This window comes from Bombus fervidus, chromosome 2, assembly GCF_041682495.2.
Source record: "Bombus fervidus isolate BK054 chromosome 2, iyBomFerv1, whole genome shotgun sequence".
NCBI lineage: Eukaryota > Metazoa > Arthropoda > Insecta > Hymenoptera > Apidae > Bombus > Bombus fervidus.
This window is the reverse complement of record NC_091518.1, coordinates 4,378,547-4,399,588: the sequence shown is the minus strand read 5'-3', so window position 1 is coordinate 4,399,588 and position 21,042 is coordinate 4,378,547. Positions and strand designations below refer to the sequence as shown.

The 21,042-nt window shown below is 32.8% G+C and overlaps 3 protein-coding genes across 4 annotated transcripts; 1 reads left to right on the top strand and 2 right to left on the bottom strand.

The window, feature by feature from the left end:
- Window positions 1–149: 149 nt before the first annotated feature.
- LOC139998280 (F-box only protein 33) lies at window positions 150–15,535 on the bottom strand. Its single transcript, XM_072022728.1, has 6 exons — window positions 14,985–15,535; window positions 14,405–14,499; window positions 13,753–14,328; window positions 13,426–13,677; window positions 13,153–13,348; window positions 150–13,041 (listed from the first exon to the last, which is right to left on the bottom strand). The coding sequence occupies exons 1-6, from the start codon at window positions 15,252–15,254 to the stop codon at window positions 12,910–12,912; spliced, it is 1,521 nt and encodes a 506-aa protein (XP_071878829.1). The 5' UTR covers window positions 15,255–15,535; the 3' UTR covers window positions 150–12,909.
- Window positions 15,536–16,972: 1,437 nt separating this feature from the next.
- Window positions 16,973–18,723, top strand: LOC139998287 (uncharacterized). 2 transcript variants are annotated; one of them, XM_072022746.1, is made up of 4 exons: window positions 16,973–17,218; window positions 17,387–17,637; window positions 17,835–17,950; window positions 18,091–18,723. In XM_072022746.1, the coding sequence occupies exons 1-4, from the start codon at window positions 17,080–17,082 to the stop codon at window positions 18,254–18,256; spliced, it is 672 nt and encodes a 223-aa protein (XP_071878847.1). In that variant the 5' UTR covers window positions 16,973–17,079; the 3' UTR covers window positions 18,257–18,723. The 2 variants fall into 2 exon arrangements, with proteins under 2 accessions (XP_071878847.1, XP_071878848.1); XM_072022747.1 differs by lacking the exon at window positions 16,973–17,218 and having other exon boundaries at window positions 17,225–17,637.
- On the bottom strand, window positions 18,663–20,578 carry LOC139998281 (uncharacterized). The gene is made up of 5 exons (XM_072022729.1): window positions 20,396–20,578; window positions 19,888–20,303; window positions 19,506–19,829; window positions 19,019–19,432; window positions 18,663–18,947 (listed from the first exon to the last, which is right to left on the bottom strand). The coding sequence occupies exons 2-5, from the start codon at window positions 20,200–20,202 to the stop codon at window positions 18,738–18,740; spliced, it is 1,263 nt and encodes a 420-aa protein (XP_071878830.1). The 5' UTR covers window positions 20,203–20,303; window positions 20,396–20,578; the 3' UTR covers window positions 18,663–18,737.
- Between the last annotated feature and the right edge of the window lie 464 nt (window positions 20,579–21,042).

Sequence of the window (21,042 nt, the reverse complement as noted above, 5' to 3'; positions counted from 1 at the left end):
AAATAAATTTCACAAAAGATTATTATAAACAAATGGTATTAATCATAAGTAAAAAGTTATTCAAATACAAATTTTTAATTCTAACTTTACCTTCCCTTATCAATTATCGATAGATATCAACAGGTACAGAGGCAAACACAACACAAGTTGCTTTATGCCATGCACAATTTATTAATCGATCGATACATTTTTAAAAATTGATTGATACTTGTGAAAACATTTGATTTCTATAATCAAAGAAGTAGTGTATAAATCATAGACCGGCGTACAATTCTACGGGATGTTGAAGTTGAAAGAATACTGATATTTGTTTGTTTTCTTTTCTTTTACGCGGCAATATTAACGGTTTTGTATGTTACAAATGCTTGTTCGGAGGTTATGTAGTCCACGTACGAAAGAAAAAGATGAGGAACAACAGAAATGGGCAGTCGTTAATGATCGTGGACAATTACAGCTGCGTTACAAATGATCGATTCTCAAATCGTTCGTGACAAATGTTCCAACGACCAGTTCCGGTTCTTCTCCTCGAAATATACCTTTTCAGTGCAAGAAAGGTACACTTTCAGGAACACGAAGATGGGAACTCTTCTGTCACGAATGATAGGAAAAGCTGGCGTTGTAGCTTGATCGGAAGGACAACAGGCGCAATACACGAGTATTTACAAATACACATACTTCGCTGCAACAGATTACAAAACGGATCGAGGAATAAAAGTACGTATTTTCAAAAAGGAACGTACCGTATGCAAATTACTTTATCATCATTCTATGTCGCTCAACAGGAGTGGAATAGTCATACGGGCAAGCAGAGAATTCGACAAAAATCGGAATCTTTCACTATTTTAACGATATTATAAAAAATGTTGAATATCTAAAAAAAATTTTTCTTCAAAAAGAAAATTTTTCTCAAGTAAAGATATACATATAAATTTATATTTATACAGTTGATATTTCGATATTTGTTTATTGCCCGGCTTCCTTAATTCGTATGCATCTTTGAAGTGGTTTTACCGGAATACGAAAATGGAGAAACGGATAATACGGTGAACACATATGCGCGTACGTGTGTGTGTGTGTGTGTGTGTGTGATATCTACATATATGTAGTTCGTGTGCGGGTATCTCTACATATAATATAATATGTATATGCTTATAATAGTTCACTTGTAGAAACCTTTTATGAATACGTTATGTATGTAGGAAGTATTCTGAAATTTCATTACTGTAATGAGGTCCGATTATCATGACTATATTTGTAAAGCATAAAATAAATCTGAAAATGTACACAATACCTACAAGTATATACATATTTCGTAAAGGTCACAAGGTATTTAAACAACCAATTTCAGTATTATTTTGGTATTATTTAATGTATTATTTAAATTAATCTAAATTAATGGATATTTTGTAACTTCTATATACATTTTCAGATTGATTTCAATAATTTTACCAATACAATCATGACAGCCGTGTCTCATTATGATATCAGTGATAATGAAATTTGAAAATGTTTTATATAACAGATATAGCATGTACATAAAAGTTTTCTATACTAAATGTTCAAATATGGTAAGATACTGTATACATGTCGAGATGTGTGTCGACTTTTCCGTTGTCCAATAATAATCCCGCCTACTTTGCCATTAAGTTGATCGCACGAAGAAGAGAATGTTACAAAATCAGGTACCACGTTGAATACCGACGAATGTATAGTCGGCTTCGCGAACGTTCCGCGGCTACATATATATATATATACACATCGATAGTTGGAATACATGTACCTGGGTATTAATTGCTCCAAACAAGCGTGCCTATCCTATACACTTTTCCTTCTATATTACGCTCGTAAGGTAACCGTGAGGCACGATGGGTTTTCGTCTTGTTTTCCTTTTTCTGTTTCCCACATTGCCATGTGAACTACAGCGGAAACGAGTTTTTCACGTGCAAAAAACAGAGAAGTAGGACCGCGAAAGGTCGAGGACAGCGAACTTTATTTTGCAACGTTTATACGATATCAACATCAAAATGTTGCAACGAAAAATCCTCTCCCTATCTATGTGACTCGTGTCTCACGAATAATGGCGCATCGAACAAGTTCAATACACTATCCGTTAAAAATGCTTTGTTGACTGGATTAACACGTTGACTACCATGCGAATTTTATATTGTATTTTAAGTTGGGAGCTGCAACACACCATAATTACACCTATATATAGAAAACATAATTGTGAATTTTTATGCGTTTACCTATAAGAAATTTGAAAGTTCGAAACTGTACAAAATGTACATAACATGAAAAAATATATAAAATATCCAAAGTATAGCGTTTTCTATAATACTTTGTAGGTAAAACAATTTTCTACCGAGGTTTTACTTTTTTAATTCTATTCTCAAAAATATAAATTTGCATAAAAATCAGGTCTAACCATAACATTCAATTTTTTAAAAATGTTACATACATTGTAATTGTGTACCTTTTTCTGATAATGTTATCGAAATCATTCACATTGTTGAAAATTTGCTAATCCATGAAACTTATCTTATCTTAATCATTCTAAAAAGTTTAGTAAAACGTGGGTCATCGATGACCACCGTGGCAGTTAACGTGTTAAGATCAACTTCGAGTTACATAGCTCTTTTGCATCTTCCACTATTCGTATCGATTCGCTTTTCACGGCGTTCCATTAGGTTCATAGACTCTCTCGGTGCCGAAATGTGCGTTCTCGTAACGGTTCGTGGGAGGCAAGAATTTCGAGCCGATCGGCGCGTGCAGTAAACGCCCATTGACGTTTGGCAGATATGGACAGCGAATACAATAATGTCTCTTGCATCGAGACACGTCCAATCGTTTTGTACCTTACATATTATAACGCCATAAGAATCGAATCTCTCGCTACGATACAGCACCCTGAGTATTGTTTGACATATTTTGTAATATTTTTTCGATTACAAAAAATAATTACATACTGACAAGTAGATTGCGGATGTTTGTGCACTCATAGAAAGTTTGGAGATGTCAAAACGCATAGAATTCATGTAATATGTAAAAATACATAAGGCATCCAAAGTATAGTTAATCGTCATATTTAATATTTAGTGAGTGAAACAAATTTCTGTCAAATATCTATTATTGTAATTTTTCATAAACTTCCATGAAAATCCGCATTCTATTGAGAAGATGTTGAAAACTAAATAACCTCTTCATGGTTTACTTTAGAAGTCGAATTCGTGACATGAGCTTAGGTTGAACACTGGACGCTCGGCAGCGAGAGTTCAACTGTACGAAGCGTAAATAACGTCTGTTGTTCAATGCATAGAAAAACGTATTAAGAAAAACGTAATGGAACTCCGTTTCATTTTCATTTTTAATCCGATATACAACAAGTTTCCTTCTCTTCTTCTCCGGATTTTAAAAACGTCGTTTAATAAATAATAGACGACTTTAATAATAGAGACACACCGATGTTTACGATACCACTCGTTCGCGGCGCTACGAGTTTCGATTACACACGGAAAACACGAGCGTAAACGCAAAATCGGTTTTGTAATCGATTTGCCGAGTTAAATTCAAGCAACGACCTTGAGGACTCGAAAGAAGCGTCTCGTAAGCATCGTTCACACACACACGCACACATACACATTTTCTTTGCTAGCTTCGTATCATCAGATAAAATAGCTTGGAAAAAGAAAAACAATAGCGATTATAAGTATATATATATATATATATTAATACGTAGAGATACATATTACATGGAGATTGGTTCCTTTTTAGACAACATTTCGCGACGAATCGCAAGTAACAGTAAAAGGAGACTTTCTTTGATTTTCTTCCTCCCACCCTTGCCCCTGTTTAAACCTTCATTGGATTTTTACCGCGTCAGCAAAAAATAAAGTTATTCGCGTTACATTTGATTTATTTCCGCGAATCACACGTTGATACGCTCTACGAATTTTTTAAACGTTACCTAAATTCGATGTTGAATCGATATCATGAAAGAAAGATTCGTCAGGAGAACCAAAAACAGTAGGACACCATATAAAGTGATAAAAAAATTGCTACTGCCCTGTATAACATAACTTAGAAAATAACAATGAAAACGAAATGAAATACTTTTTAAGGAAAGAGTACCAGAAAAAACGTTAACAATAAAGAAAATATAAATCCTGACACTAAAAAAAATTTAACCGACAAAAAAACTACTAATATTCAAAAAGCGATGTCGAAATTAATTTTAAGTGATTCTGAAAGTGATAAAATTTTAACTTCACCTACACTTTTATTTTAAGTTACGTTCTATACACATAATGAAGAAAACTTTACTGTTACAAAATAAACTAAAATACATATTATCTTCTATTATATTAAACAAAAAACTTTTTATTTAATTCTAACTTTTTACGCTTTGAGTCTCATATAATACAGAACGTATCTTTCGTGTTATAGGGGGTCCTACTGTACTTGGAAAATAAAAGGGAAACGAATAATTCGAATATAAAGTTGAAATACCAAAGAAGAAATAAGCGTGTGGTATTGTATTACGCGTGTCATGCTCTTTCTTCCTAGATATCTTGAAGACATAAGAACCGTCGAAATACGAGTTAGAAATCAATGACTTGAGATTGGAGAATGCCATCAACAACGAGGAAGAAAATAATGGAACAGGTGCACTAGACAGGGCTCGCTTGACGCGTTTAGATATCGCACGTTCAGTCTCGAAAACAGCAAGTCCAAACACCGTTGCATTCATCTTTCTAACGCGATACAACATCGAGTCACTGTTTTTACGCACTTTACGAGTTACTGTTTTAACTCGATCGAAACGTTATTCAACTACACACATATATGTCGTTACTATTATATGTATAAACATTAACCTCTGAAACACCGAGATTACGAAAAAATCAATGCTCGATCGAAGAACGAATTCCTCGCTCGAGGTATATGTATATATTCAACTTCATTTTTCTTTCTTCTTTTGTTGAACATATTTGGAGAGAACATTTACAAAGTTATACGTAGTTTTTTTTTCTTTTACAATAGTGTATCGAATTCTACGTGAGAAACTTCCAAGTGCACTAAATGGGTTCGAAACACGTTGTGCCTACGACGACTAAAAAAGTGTGACAGAGGCCACGATATTATCCGTGGCATTCAACATGGTAACCATCGTGTTTTTTCGGTCTATCTCTCCCTTTGTCTGAAATCACGCGAAGAGAATGTCCGATTTAACACTTTGACTCGCACGCGGTGGACGTGTAGCACGCGTACATTGCACTGTTAAAAAACCGCGGCGAAACCGATTAAACTATTAAACTGCAATGGAATCGTACAATATACGCCGTTAAACGCGTCCTTATAAGGAAGAATTAGATAGACTTACACCCGAAGTACGCAATAGAAGCGATATTCCTATGGACATGCCCCTCGCGGAACGTGGTGAAATTAACCGATTAAGAACCAAGCAGAAAAATAATGTGTTGAAATTATATAAACCAACATTATTATAAAGCACAAATAAGGTAAATTATTCTCCCCACCAAGGGATTTTCTATAATTTAAACAAAATAATTTATCATATAGTAATATAAAACACTTTACTTTCCTTAAATCTTACAAAATTATAGGATTTACGTATATATATATATATATGGAAGAAAAAATGGCAACGAAAAATATATCGAGCAAATTCGTGAAACTTCTTTTTATAATTGCAATGTGCATTGGATGAAATTTAATAATATAAGTTGCTTAAATAGAAGTTACAAATATAAAACATTACGTTAACCTAATTTTGGTCCTTAATAGGTTAAGTATTAACCGGACGAAAAATAGATCAAATCCCTGAATCTAATTGAAAATGCAAATTTTTATATCGACGCGATATTGCACGAAAGAATCGATCTATATCTCAACAGAGAGATTAAACTAAACGCTATCTCGTAACGCACTACTAAACTATACATTATTTTGTCTCGTTAAATATGGAACGCTGACGCGACACCGATGCAAGTTCGCTTCGATGAGAACGAAACCGATTGAGCACTGTTTTACGTTGAAAAGTATATTTGGATCATCAATACGAAACGATCTCGAGCGTTTCTTTTTTTTCTCGGAATAAAACATTAGCGAGCAGAGAATTCCGGAGGCGCTATGGCATCGAGAGCCAGGGAAATATGTTCATACGACGCGAAGCGATAATTCTATACTCCGCTGAAAAATTTTTCGAGCGTTACGCGGTTAATAACGTGTCAAACGCGTCAAGATAACGTTATCCCACCGGCTAACGGTCTTTCATGTGCATTCTTCTAAGTATTTTAGTGCACGGGATATTGTTAATTGTAACTGATAAAATGCTACAACGGTTTTGAGTTTCGTACTTTCTCGACTATTATCGACGGGGAGAATGACCCGACACATCGTAAAACGTAGAAACTAAATCGAATTTGAACGATCCGGCATCAGGGTGATCGTTGTTCGACGTGAGACGCGTCATTTAAAGCTCTGTCTCCACTGAAGCGACAACGGTGAATTTTATATTGTTGTTTTTGTCTCTTGGGAAAGTCGCTGCTTGTTGTCGAATATTGCTTCAGTGTGAACAAAATATTTTTGTAATGTTGCTGTTCGTTGAAAATATTTTGCAACATACAGTAACAAAGGACGAAAAAGAGTTCCTCTTTCTTGCCTCAGTGCAGACAGAGCTTAACATTATCCAGTTTCGAAATCCCAATTTAGTAAACACAATAACCGTGATTAAAAATCCTTAATCACATCGTATGTGTTTTTCTTTTCCTCTTTCATTCTTTCTTACAAATTTTTTCTTTTCTTTTTGGTACATATGCATGCGTCTATAGAGCTAGGACTTCAATTAATTCACGAACAAATATAACACGGCGACGTTTATTTTGGGCCCAGTCATGTTTGTTTGTTTTCTAATTTCTTAATTTTTTTACTTCGCAAATGTTTCTCTCTTCTTTTATTCTCATGGAAGATACTTTATCGGCGGAGTTCGTTCCGCCTTATCTCGCGATCCAATGATAAAAAATAGCTTGCTCGCGTTTTATTACCTCAGCCCTTATTAACTTATATACAAATATCTAACGCTGTGTTTTGGTAAATATCCTTTTAAGCACTTGTTACGTATCGAGTGAGGAGTTACGGAATATCGTTTCTCTCTCTTTGTCGTCTATGTCGGTTGTTGCACAGTGCGGATTCTCGAACAAACCTCAAGACGATTCAACTTTTATAGTGAAATAGACGGCGGTAATAAAATAACCGAGAATATATATATATAGTAACGTTACGTAAAATTATTAACCCGCGTTTTTCATGTTATCTATCGAGTTTATCGGTCTATATGTGTCGTTCATTGTTTATCTATATATATATGTGTGTATATATATATATATACACACGACGTTTGAACGATACCATTTACACACATACTATAATATTTCCTTGCCTTTCGCGAAAGTTTTATCCTGTTTAGTTTCTTCGTCCAATGCGGAACCATCCTTTCCAATTTTTACATTTTTACCGTTACGTTCTATAACGCCCGCCTCGTTCGATTGGAATGGATTATACACATACTTGTAAATTATATATAATATATATCTATATATCTATATAACTATATATATATATATATGTAAGTATATATATATATATATATATATATACATATATTATAGATATTCATATATGCATATATTATATAGATATATAGATAGATAGATATATATATACATGTATATATAAAAAAAAGACAAGAAAAGAAAAACGTTACTGGTGCTGTGTTTGAAAAGCGTTTTACAATCCCATAAAACAGAACGAATCATCTAACGAACTACATACATCGAACCGAATGCTTTGAACACCTTGTTCGTGTGAGATGAGTTATTCGTAATGCCGGCTTCGTTCTATCGTACTTAAGCAGTGTAAAATATTTTTCTTTCTTTCTTTTCTTTAGGAACTTATAATACTACTCGTGGTGTACGACGTCCTGACTTTATGCCGAGTTATCATGTGGGCATGATGAAGGCGGGTTTTTTTTAGTTCTTGGTATAGTTCCACAATCTTTGCGTAGCTTCGAATACAATTGATGGAAATACACGTATATATGTGTACGTCGATTGCGGACAGATCATTAGATCTTTTTACAGAATCAACGCAACAACGACTATTCTTTGCTTGAAATTAATCATAGTACTAAATTAACTATACATATGTATATATATATGTATATATACTACAGCGTTGCGATACTATATAACCGACAGTAGCGTGGAATGTCTGGTTCGCTTAAGTAATGTTCTATATAGTTTAGTATGGTATGGCTTTCCTTATTATTCGAAGAATCGCAAACATCAAGAACCCTTCATTAGTTCTTCCCATCGGTCGAATGTTTCTCGTTGAGATAATAGCGCGAGCGTTCATCGAAACCCACATGACGATCGAATGCGTTCGCTCCTTAAACAAGGATACGACAAGACGGTAACCACTACAATAGTTAGACCGGGCTATCTCGTCGAAAGACAGTCTCCATCTGTCGATTAGTCATACGCACGACGAATATTATTATTTTCGCACAATAGATCTTCTAAAAGCACTTCTATACACATTTTGTTTTTCTTTTGTAGGAATTGCATGTCTTGCGTATCATTTCCCTAATACACGTAGGGTTCCGTCTTTTACCTATATTATTCCCCCCTATTGTGTTGCATTTTGTTTTAACGCTTTTTCCTACTTTAGGTTTTCTTATTATATCATTTAACGCGCGCTTGTTTTTTCTCACTTCCTCTCTTTCGCCACCTTTTCTCTCTCTCTCTCTCTCTCTCTCTCTTTCTCTCGAGCACCCTTTCTAAGATTTTATGTTTTATCACAGATGTTTTGTTCTCGATTTATCGCCACCCCTTTTGTATCTATAGCCCACTTGGTAATAACGCTAGCAGGAGAACATTCGCCTCATTATCTCTTTCTTTATGCTTTTCCGTGAACGCGTAATCGCTGCGTTACTTCTGTTATTTTCTTCTCGTATTCCTCTTTTATTTTCCCCTTCAATTTTTTTTTTGTCTTTGTATGTTCTCTCGCTAAGCCGAAATGATATTATGATCACAGCTCTCGTCTTGCCATTACGCGCAAGAATACACGATTCACACTAAGGCCTGCCTTAGTACAAAAATATACATTCGCTTCTTAAAAAATAGATCTTAGCATTCTGTACTGGCTAGCGTTCGTTTGATATTTTACAGTATTTTGATTCTTGGCAGGCTGTCTTATAGGTTAGTATTTATCGGCTACGAGAACCATCCTCGAGTGAGCTTTCGTTATTTCTTCCTCTCTCTCTTTCTCTTCAATGAGGCGCTTATCCGATCTAAACACTAGCTGATACACCACCCCTTTGTTTCTTTTTTTTACTTTTTAATTATTTTTCTTAACGACTCGCATATTCATAAATTGATGTCCGCGTGGGTCAATCAGGGGGCGAATCGACGAGGGCCACGAGCTAAGACGGAAAGCTAAGAGACCTAAGAAAGGAAAGACGAGCAACAATCATCGAGACAAGCGTTATCGACAATAGGTAAAATCGATGTGAACAAATTCGTTCCAACGCGATTCGCGAACGATGCTTTCCGTTTAGTCGGGATCGTCCTTGTTTTATGAATATGAGGTCGGACGTTGGTTAGACGTGCGGACCGCCTAACTGTGGTTATACCTTTCCCAGTAGGTTCAGTCTTATGTTTGGTTTGTCATTCGCGTTTATATCGATATATATGCGTATAGTTGGGTTGTGTCCATTTGGTTAAGCGACCGCACGAATACCGAATTGTCTTCTTCTTCTATATGACTTTGTACACAGGATTCGCAGAGATGGTACTACGTATTACCTGACGTTTGTTTGTTTGCTTGCTATTTTTACTCATTTGGATAACTTTCGTTCTTACATCCGAACGCATATCTCATCTTTTCTCGTTTAAATTTCGTTCTCTTTCATACGTTATCATTATTTTCGCAACGTCATATGTTCTTTCACACTGTTCTCTCTCTCTCTCTCTCTCTCTCTCTCACACGTCGGGCACCGCGCCCGCGAGTATACTGCTTATGCGGGACTTCGTTTGATTAAAAAAACAAAAAGATAATAATATTAATAATAGTAATAGTAATAAAAACGACAAAAATATATACGAGGAATAAAAAAAGAAAAGAGAAAAAAGACGTTGTAAATAACATCTGGCCCGTCCGCACAACGTCAATGGTCGGCGAACAATAATGAGTTCGCGAGAATGTTTTTTCTATATATAGATAATGAATAACCGTCGATTCACCGTTTTGTAAAAATTTGCTGACTTCAAAAAATACACGCGCACGGAATACGAAATGAAAGGGCATGAGTTATACCTTAACTTGTCAGTCATTTTTTGGCGAGAAACAAGCAGGTGTTCCAACAAATCGCCGAAAAATGTCCATTAAGGTAACTAGTATTCTTCAGTGATGGCTGTCGCGTGTCAAATTTTTTTCGGCAGATTTATCCTTACCGCGACTCAGGTACATGCGATACATGTTAACCCTCGTTTGGCGGTTGCTGGATCATTCCTGACTCGAGCATCAAATATTTACTTTGTAATGATAAAACAAAATCGTGAGAAGAGTAAATAAACACTCGTTAACTTGACTTAACGTTAACTCCATTTGCTTCGTAGTGAAATGGCGTGCTATAAGATACTTCCGTAATCTATTTTCTTTAGTTATAATTTACTATAATTCTATCATAATTATTATATTTATTATTATAGTCAATCATTTCTTCAGTTTTCTTTTAATTTGGAAACACAAATGGTAAGATCTAGCTGTTTTGTTTGTATAGAAAATAATAATAATAATAATATTAATAATAATAATAATAATAATAATAATAATAGTAATAATAACAATAACAACAACAACAACAACAATAATAATAATAATGTAACTGAATTGCATGGATCAGAATTTATCTAGCTACCGCCGTTCGCGAGTTCGAGGGTTAAGGCCCGTTCATTTTGTATAACAGTTTTAAATTGTTTAAAGAAATAGTTTTCTCATTATTTGTGCCTAGCTCTCAATCGATTCATTTTTGTCCTTTTCTCTTTCTCTCAGGTAATCCGCTATATATTGCTTTTCCCTTTATCTCACTCTTCTTTCTTTCTTTCCTTTTTTTTCCTTGCATTAAATTCGGGCGCAACTCCACGATTTCTGCGCGTGTCCAATATTTTAAACGCATGGATGTATATGTACAGAACCACATATAAAAAGCAATAGTACACGTGACTACAAGTACACGACGATATAATAATTATACAAGGACTCGAAAAAAGTAAATAACCTTTTCAGAATAATAAACTGTATAGGAGTGCTATTTTGGTATTATTCTTTGTGTTTGTGAATCGTTTTCTTTCATTTTCATGTTTCTTTTAAATCTTCGAAATCGTCATTATTTATCGCACGACAGAAATAGATGCATGTGGCATCTGAATATTAACGTTTAAAGTTCGATAGATAATACAGATATACATACATATACACATACACAATTAGCAGCTAATTCCTCTGATTTGTTTTTTATAGATAAACCTATAATTGTGTTCGCTTTCAGCGGTCGCTAAGAGCACGGTGAAAAGACGGTACTTGGAGGTCGCACAGTTCTTCATTAATATCATCGATATTCTCTTTCTTTCTTTTTTTTTTTTTTTCTTTTACTAAAGCGACACACAAAAATTGTATGTTTGCTGTGTGTCTAACTGTTTGTACCACCAAATCAACCGCACTCTTCTCGGCACACATTCATTTAATATTTGTACAAGAGCGTCCGATTGGTTTTGGTATTAAAAATAACCTCGGATCGCTGTTCGACTTCTTATACTTCTGAGTGCATCTTTTGTTTTATCGCAACTCAATCGCAAACTCTCTTTTTACGAAGTCCAACATATTTTATTATTTTTTTTTCGTTTAGTTACTTTTTCTTACACTGCATGCTCTTGGCGCTCGCTTCGATCTAAATTTCCCATAGAATTGGAAAAATATTTGTTAACATATTTCTACTTACATACATTTGGAATTTCGTTACGCTTTCCAGTGGAACATCGTGAGATCGGTTCTTTCTCTCATCTAGCCTTATTCTTCTTGTTTCACGTTGATTTTAATTGGTAGTATTCCCCTTCACACATATTCGAAATTATTTTCCCGTGATATCAACAGGTATACGTCACATCGAAGGTCCGTTTAGGTGAGACCTTGATCGTCTTGTAATGCTTTCATTCTTAATATCTATCAAGGATATTATTACACTCGTATATTACATATGCTTTTTTTCTCACTAATATTCATCGATGAGAGGAACGATCACTAATTGTTATTATCTCTCTTATTTTGATCGTTTTGGGATCACCACTGTTAGCAATAAAACGTCATTGCACCACAAATGATTTTTCGTAGGAAAAACCAACGAAATACTTTGATATTCGTTTCGATAAACAAAAATAGGGGGTGATACGTACTTAATTTAGGTACCTCATCACGGACTCAAGAAAGACATATTTTAACTATAGCTTATCATATCCTCATAAGAACTAATAAAATCATTATAAAGGAGAACTTGTGTGCGTTTTTACCCTCGCTGTTTACACACTGGAACTGTGTGATCCTTACCTGATAGGCAACATATCCATCAACTACTGATTTTAAACTACGAATTTACACATGTCCACCGTTTGATGTTACATCCATAGTTCTCGTAAAAACAATTCTTATAGAAAAATAAAGGATATAACTTTATAACTTTACTTCTGAGAGTGTAGCCCGCCCAGAAATTGTTGATGATGTCGATTAGTAATGTATGGTATCGGGGAGTAATATTTCCTTGGTGCAAATAAAAATTTACTTTTGGTCTTGAAGGACCAAAGGCATGATAACTTCCCTGCTATCACCTTCGAAAGGATTTTTAACAACTGCAGGTAAATCTTCATCGCTCAATGGTTTCCACTGGCTCCCCATTATTTCTTTTATTTCCTATATAATTAAAAACCAATTAAAAAGAATAATTCGTAAAATCATTTAGTAATAGTTTTGTTAAATCAAAATCTATATTTAGAAATATCAATATTGAAGATAGAGGCTTACATGTGTAATAGTTTCAGCCTTATGCCAAGATTCAACATCAGTTGCAATGAATCTTTGTGCAAATACTAACGACTTAAGCGAATCTCCGCGTAGGCGTGCAATAGCCAACAAATTTTCTTGATGATATTTGTGGCCTATGAATACAATTTCCACAAGTTTGGTACACTTCCATGCAACTAATACTAGTGGATCAGGGCTGCAGCAGAGTATTAAATTTATACATTAATAAAAAAGTTAAAGAGTAAAATTATAACATAAAACAATGCATCTTACCTATGAGGATCATTTGGGTCGTATGTTGCTGGTATGCTTTTTGCTACAGGTTGTACTGAATCGATCCATATTAAAGATTTTAAAGTAAGCGAATACCACCTGGATAATCGATGCAATGCTCTAATATTAACATTTTCACAAAATAGTACTTTTAAATGTGTCAGTGGCATGGAAGGACGAAGTATATTTGTATCTAATTTTTCAATACCAACATAAGAATGTAGAAGGTTTAGTCGCAGCTCACATTTCGGACTGAAATTGAAGAAACGTAATAAGTAATTTTTCATTGCATTAAAACAATGATAAATTAACTATACTAATACTTACTTCTTTTGAACAAAACTTTGCCAACTACCGTCAGCTGTTCCCGTAAACTGATAATGCCAACCATGCACATGAATTACAAGCCTTTCCATCGTACCACTGTCCAATGCCTTTAGCAAAGAATTGGTTAGGAACTCATAATCCAATGTTAAAATAGATAATCTAGCAAATGAATCGAACAGATGTCCATAACCAGCATTGAAAATATTAAAATCATCAGGATCATCCTTAACAGATGCCAAAGCAAGAGTTGTCAAGTGCTTTGCCTGGTAGTTACGCAAATGTACCACAATTTGTCTGGCACTTCCTATTAAATCTTCTATGCATCCCAGACTTAGAGCTTCTAAACGATCGGATTTCTTTATAATGCTTATAAGGGAAGAAACCAATGCTTTAGTGCATTTTGTACTATCTTCATATTCGAATGTACTAGTGATAGGTTCCAAAAACAATTTACGAAGTTGCCTATTATATCTTAGCTTTTTCAAGAGGGCTAACGTTTCTTTCGCACAATAATTTGATATATCACAGATGATTGTAACTTCTTGCACACTAAGTTCGAAATTGTTTGCCAGGCATCTAAAAAAAAAATAAAGAAAGAAGTAGAATCTTAAATGTTTAAAAATTTTACACATGTATAGAAAACTTCACATACCTAGTCCATGATACACTGTCTTCATCTTTCAGGACAAATGTGATCTTTTTCCAAAAATAAGGATGAAATAGAGCGCTTCTCCAATTTTTGCACACCTATGCAAATTAATTTGAATAAATCATTTCTATTAAACAAATCTATAAAACCTGTAATATCCAAAGACATAAACAAAAGATAAATATGTAGCATATATATATTAAAAGTATCACAGCTCAAAACAATTCAGTCTTATATTAAAACATAAAAACCATTAAAGGATGATTTCAAAGGCTAAGAATGGAAACATACGAAATTAATATTCAACTACTGTTTGGTAACTAATTTTTTGTAAGTTTCTAAATAGTTTCTCACTTGTCCTTTTTCTTTATTTGACTGTATAAAACAATATAACTATCAAATAAAATGAATGCTTAAAATTAATATTCAGAGTATATAATAAACAGAACAGAATGAGAGAGAGGGGGAGAGAGAGAGAGAAAGAAAGAGAGAGAAAATAAACCTCAACACAGAGAGTGGTTTAATTACCCACTGTGTTGGTCAGAATTTAAACGGCCTTGAGGGGAAAAAAATTGAAGATTACCTGGGAGGCTTGTAACCGGCAGTTGTATGGTAAATATGAGAATATTTCCTGTAGAATGATGCTGGGAAGGTTATTCCAGCACAGATTATTGTCCTCTTGCGCCATTTCTATCGAACGATTTGCACCTTTGTAGGACGAACAGCTGTTTGCATTTATCGAAGACAGCTGCCCCTCGCACTTTTTTGACACTGCCTTCTCTGTCGCGTCGCTCTCCATTGGATTTTTTAACTGTTCCAAATATACAACATCCCCATTTTCAGCATGTATCATGTTTAATCTTATTATTATCAAACCTATAATCCTTCACTTCTTTTCCTGGCAAATCCTTCGGACTCAGCCACCCGTTTCTTCGAGGTGAGCCCCCTCCACGAATCAAAATAAGAGCCCTGACGTGTATTGCGCTCTACTCGTTAACTTCCAACCACTCCAACTGCCGTTCGCGTACGTATGCTTGTACGCATGGTACGCGTCAAATTCTTTCTTCTGATTGGCCAACGACTACGCATGTCAACTGTGTACTTTTTTCGTGATGTGTGATGTTTGTGTTTGACACACAGTCATTTGACATTATACATAAAGCCTGGTTCCATGTTACAGATAACATTTTATTTAACATCTTTTACGAGACCAGAGTGTTCCACATAAACAATTTTTAATTTTTCAGAGAAGTTCTATATAAATAATTTAAAATTAAATTTTATAGATTAACGTTTTTGGGAATTCGAATGCAAAGTACAAATTATTTTGTAATGACTTTTTTGTACAGTTTATATGAATAAAACTTATGTTTTCATATACATTTTTCAAGAAAAATTATACAAATTTCAGGTTAACTACACCAATTATCAATGAAATGAAAAATATGTAATTTGTGTAAGTTGGATAAAGATAACTAACGTTAAAATTGCACGCTGCCTTATATTACCGTTTTGATATTTGATGACAGTTCTTATCGATTACATTAACGATACTATATCATATTAAAAATGTAAACTGTAGAATTATAAACAAAATAATAATATTATAAATAAATATAACTGTATAGAATATAATGCAATTTAAAAATTATAATTTTAGAAAAATTTTGGTACCAGAAGTAGAACTTACAATATTAGTTAGTAGACTTTAACATAGCTTTACTTGTACTAAAAGTATATTTTATATAAACTGGTATAATCAGAAAGGAAATTTTCTTCCTGGTATAATAAATCTATTTTTTCCGGTCTTTTTTTATGTCGATTCGAATAATTCGATTTCGAGCGAATATTGAAAATATCAAGAAGTTTCTTTCGAATAGAACGGGAAATAAACTTAAATAAACATATAATAATTCACAAAAGCATTCGGATACTTCTAAGAAATTTTCATGCATATATTATACAAAATATTTTGGAATTTCATAAGTACTGTAACGCAACACGAATATCGTGATTGTATTGGAAAAATTTGAAATAGATCTAAAAATGTAATATAGAAATTACAAGATATTTATTTGAAGCATACATTTCACAAATATTATTAAAATATTTGGATAGTCAATTATTTATTATATCAATAAACTACAATATTTAGTGAGACCATTTCTAGTATTAACTATACATTTAAGATTACTATTCATGCTTATACTAGAATTGTTTATTAAGTGTATATTTTCATTAAATTTTCTGTAATTTCTACATACATTTTCGAATTGGTTTCAAATTTTATTATTATAATAATATTAGTTGTGTCTCATTACAGTGCTGACGAAATTTCAAAAAGTTTCGTACAATACGCATAATATATTCGTAAAAAAATTCTATAGGTGTTCGAATACTTTCGTAAACCTCTGTATATGTCCGTATAAATACGTGTCGTGATGTTCTGTAATCCGTATTTAAATCATCTCACTGGAATACTGTCCATAGTAATATATGTATGTATGTTTGGCATATGTGCCGATGATTATGAAAGTGACCTAAGTCAAGAATCTAAAAAAAATGAGTTTATCACTTATTTTGCGATGCGTTTATTTACGTAACAATAATTTGAAACCATTTTTGCGAAGTACCGTTGAATTGAGTCCATTGTTGTGTCGTTAAACAGAATTCAATTTATGCGTCAAGCGCAAAAGTTTAAATATGTATCTCGAAATGTATCGAAAAAAATATATGACTTAGGCCACTTTCATAATCACGGGCACATATACGAGTGTACCGCGAAACAGCGATTGAAGTTAAAACGAGAGTTGAAACGTTAGTATTATAAGCCGGGTCAACATGGAACCCGTGATTAAACGTCAACGTATAGTGCTGCGCTGTTTTCCTTCTTAGAATTTTGTTTTTACAAATGACACGGAACAATGACACGCTCAAAGATCCAGATGATAAAAGTTTTTATATTTCTGTTGATCTTCCTATTAGAACGGAGCGCAGTATGCGATGGAAGTTTTAGGATAAACAGGGCTGTACCTGAATCGACGTCGCTAGATAAAGATTTTGTAACTCCGAAAAAAAATAACGCACAGACTTCTGTAAATGAAGAAAAACATCAACAAAATGCAGTTTTACCTGGTAGCACACCGATTCTCGAAGTTAACAAAACTGTGAATAATATAACCTCAAAACAGTCAGATGGTAATAAAACTGCACATATTACAGAAACAAGGAAAGAGGTTAGTGTTTGAAGTTTATCGAACAACAAAAATATGAACATTTCCTTGGAGTGATGTTTCTTTTAGTTTCTATCACTGTCTTTTGAATTTTGCAGTATATCTAACCAAAATGGGTTTGATTTCATGTACCTAGACATTTAAAAAAATAATTACAAAAGCTCTACTACTAAATCATTAATAATGTGAATTTTCAACAGCATGTGGGTGAAGGACATGCAACTTCTTTAAATGCTGGAGCTCTGAAGCGTGGTTTTTTTGTGTTTGTGGGGCTAAGTGTTCTTGTCTTGGCCTATATCGTGTTCCGTAGCTTTAGGTATATAGCATTTATTATGAGATTGAATTTCTCTTTTGATCATTAAATCTTAGATGCTTTGGAATCAGTAGTTATTGTTTTCAGCCTAAGTTGATGACTTGATTTTTTATTAAATATTTTCTTCGTATGTTATTTCATAGGTTAAATAAAACACGTGCCCAAATGGTCAGAAAATATGGTGTTCTTGCACATAGACAAGATGTTGAGATGCGACCTTTGCCATTAGATGAGGAAGATGATGAAGATACTACTGTTTTTGATGCCAGTAACGTTTTAACAAATAATGTTCAGCATCAAAATTTATAAAAATAATCGGCATAAGATACGCTGATTATTTTGTCACACAAATTTACAGTTTATGTAAAAATACTTTTCCTAAATGTGATGCTATTTAACAATCAAAATATACATCACGAATTTCTAGTATTCTTTCATATAAAATTGCTTGCTTTTGTGAAATTCTAACATGAAATATTCATTCATAGATATACTTATAGTTGTGAATTATATTTTCTGGCAATAGATGTTCTTTTATAAATGAAGATGAAACGACCTTATAAAACTTTCTTAATTTCTTAACCTAAATAAATAATAAGAAAAGAATTTTAAAACACTCATTATTCATAAAAGAATGAATAATGAATATCTATATCTACTCTTATACAAACTATATTTTACTTAAACTGTGTTATTATAATTGAAATTATACAAATACAGATTGTCTATATTTTATTTAATGCTACACATTTAATAAACATTATGTATAAAATATACTTGTTTGTATGATTTAGAAAAATCCTTTTTCAACAGCATGTACAACAATATTTGCCAGTTTAAGCCTGCCATCTTTTGTTTTAATGTATGACAATTTCCATACATCAGCTATATCTATTCCATTGTCATCTTTTATAAGATCTAAGTCAAATGCCTTATCCAGTAAAGTCATTGGAATTATTTCCATTGCAAATATCATACCAAATACAAATTGTTCTTTTACCTATAATTAATTGATTTATGTGTTATTACTGAAAATTGTCACATTTACTGAGAAATATAAACACAATTTACCTCATTCATAAACATATCCCATGAATATATGTTTCTAGGATCAGATCCAAGTAAAGTGATGGTATTGAATAGTTCGTTGTAATAGAATTGTAATAATACGTCAAATTTTTCATCCCAAAGTGCTTTATCGGTGCAAGAATAAAAAGTGGTTGAGAGATCTAAGACTGGGCTGGCACATCTTGCCAGTTGGAAATCAAGTATTAAAGCTTCATGTTCAGTTATTTTCCGGATCATATAATTTGGGATCCATGAATCACCTTGACTAACAACAGATGTTGAATGATATTTACGATTGCATAATTCAATTGCTTTTTGAAACAGGTCCTGAGCTTTATAAGACTTCAATCTTTTTTCCGCTTCACTACCAGGATATTCTATAGCTAAGGCATTTTTAGTAATGTCTACTATCTTCTCCTGAAAATAATTAATTAACATCATAATATCCTGCAAAGTTAAACACTAAAAATTATAAGATTAATAACTTTACATGGAATCTCTTGTACCAATTCCGATGTTCATTACTATAGTATGTTTCATGCAAATACTCTACAATTTTCCTAAATTCACGTGGATTTTGATCTTTGAATGCGAGAGAAACTGCATGAAATCTTGCTATACTTTTTAAAATCATCTTGAATTGCTCTTCATCTAGAGAATTTTGTTTATCTATTACTTTATATCCCAAAAAAGTGACATCCTCCAATGCTATAAAATCATTTTCACCATCCATAACAGAAGCAAGATAACGTGGAATGCATAATGCTTGAGGTTGATTTTTTTCTTTTACGAACATCTCGAATTTTGGAATTATCTAAAAAATATCTTAAATGAATGAATTTTATGAATGAATGAACTAATCATCTTCTTACCTTTGTATAAAATAGAATCTCATTGCTAAAAAATTCTGCACTTCTGTATGTCTTCCTTCTACCTTTATTCTTTGGTAGAGCTTTAACCACCAAACTAACCTGTACTTCTTTTCCATCTACCGTACCAGTGACTTTAATCTTATAAATTGTTGATAAATAATTGTCCCCAGTGGTACTTGATCCACCGAAATCCCAACTCAATACATTTACTTCTTTTCCATTATGCACGGTATATAAAATATCTTTTAATGTTTTCTCAGTAAAACAAACACTTACTTCCTTTAATTTCGCGTGATCTTTATTGGTATTTGCCATAATTTTTGAAATTGTTGAAAAGAATATTCTTTTGAAATCTTCTTGTATAAATATGAGTTGATATTAAAGTCCCTTTAATAAGTAGTTCTACAGTTATTTATCTGGTGGTATCAAACATTTTTCCATTACCTCCTTTACACATAATGATAAGCAATTTAACAAAATCTGTTTATCTTATCACAAGAGTACTTACAGTTCCAGTATTTCTGATCCAGTTGTATTATTCCTTTTTGTATGATGTTATAAATTTATTTAAATTGTTACTTCATATGGAGAGAAACAAATATACTCCTTTAATATCTTCTTTTGTAATATGAATAGAATATAAGGAGGTCAATAAAAGGCTTACTAGGATAATTGAAAATTATGATAGACAAGATATATTCAATTCTTTTAATATATAATCAATATACAATACAGAAGTCAATTTTACTTTTGTATTAAAAGTTAATAATTTAAAAATGTATCTTACATTCTTTTAGAATCTAGAAAGCTTCTTATATATGTATACACTAATTTATATGACCTTGTCTATAAAAATCTAGTGCATTGATCAAAATTGATTTGAAAATATACTTTAAAAAATTCCTTATTGTAAATAGATATTAAAAACAGATTACATATTTCTCAAATAAATTAATGATTTTATTTGAATCAAAAATTTATATTGTGTACATATTTATAAACGCATGTATAATTTATATATTATGTAATATTTTTTATGAAAAACTAATTTATGAATTATAATAAAAAAGTAATTTATGCAATTATGATAAATTAAAAAAAATCGATGAGGAATTTTAGCTCTTTTTCATTTTGTACGAGTTGACTATAGATATA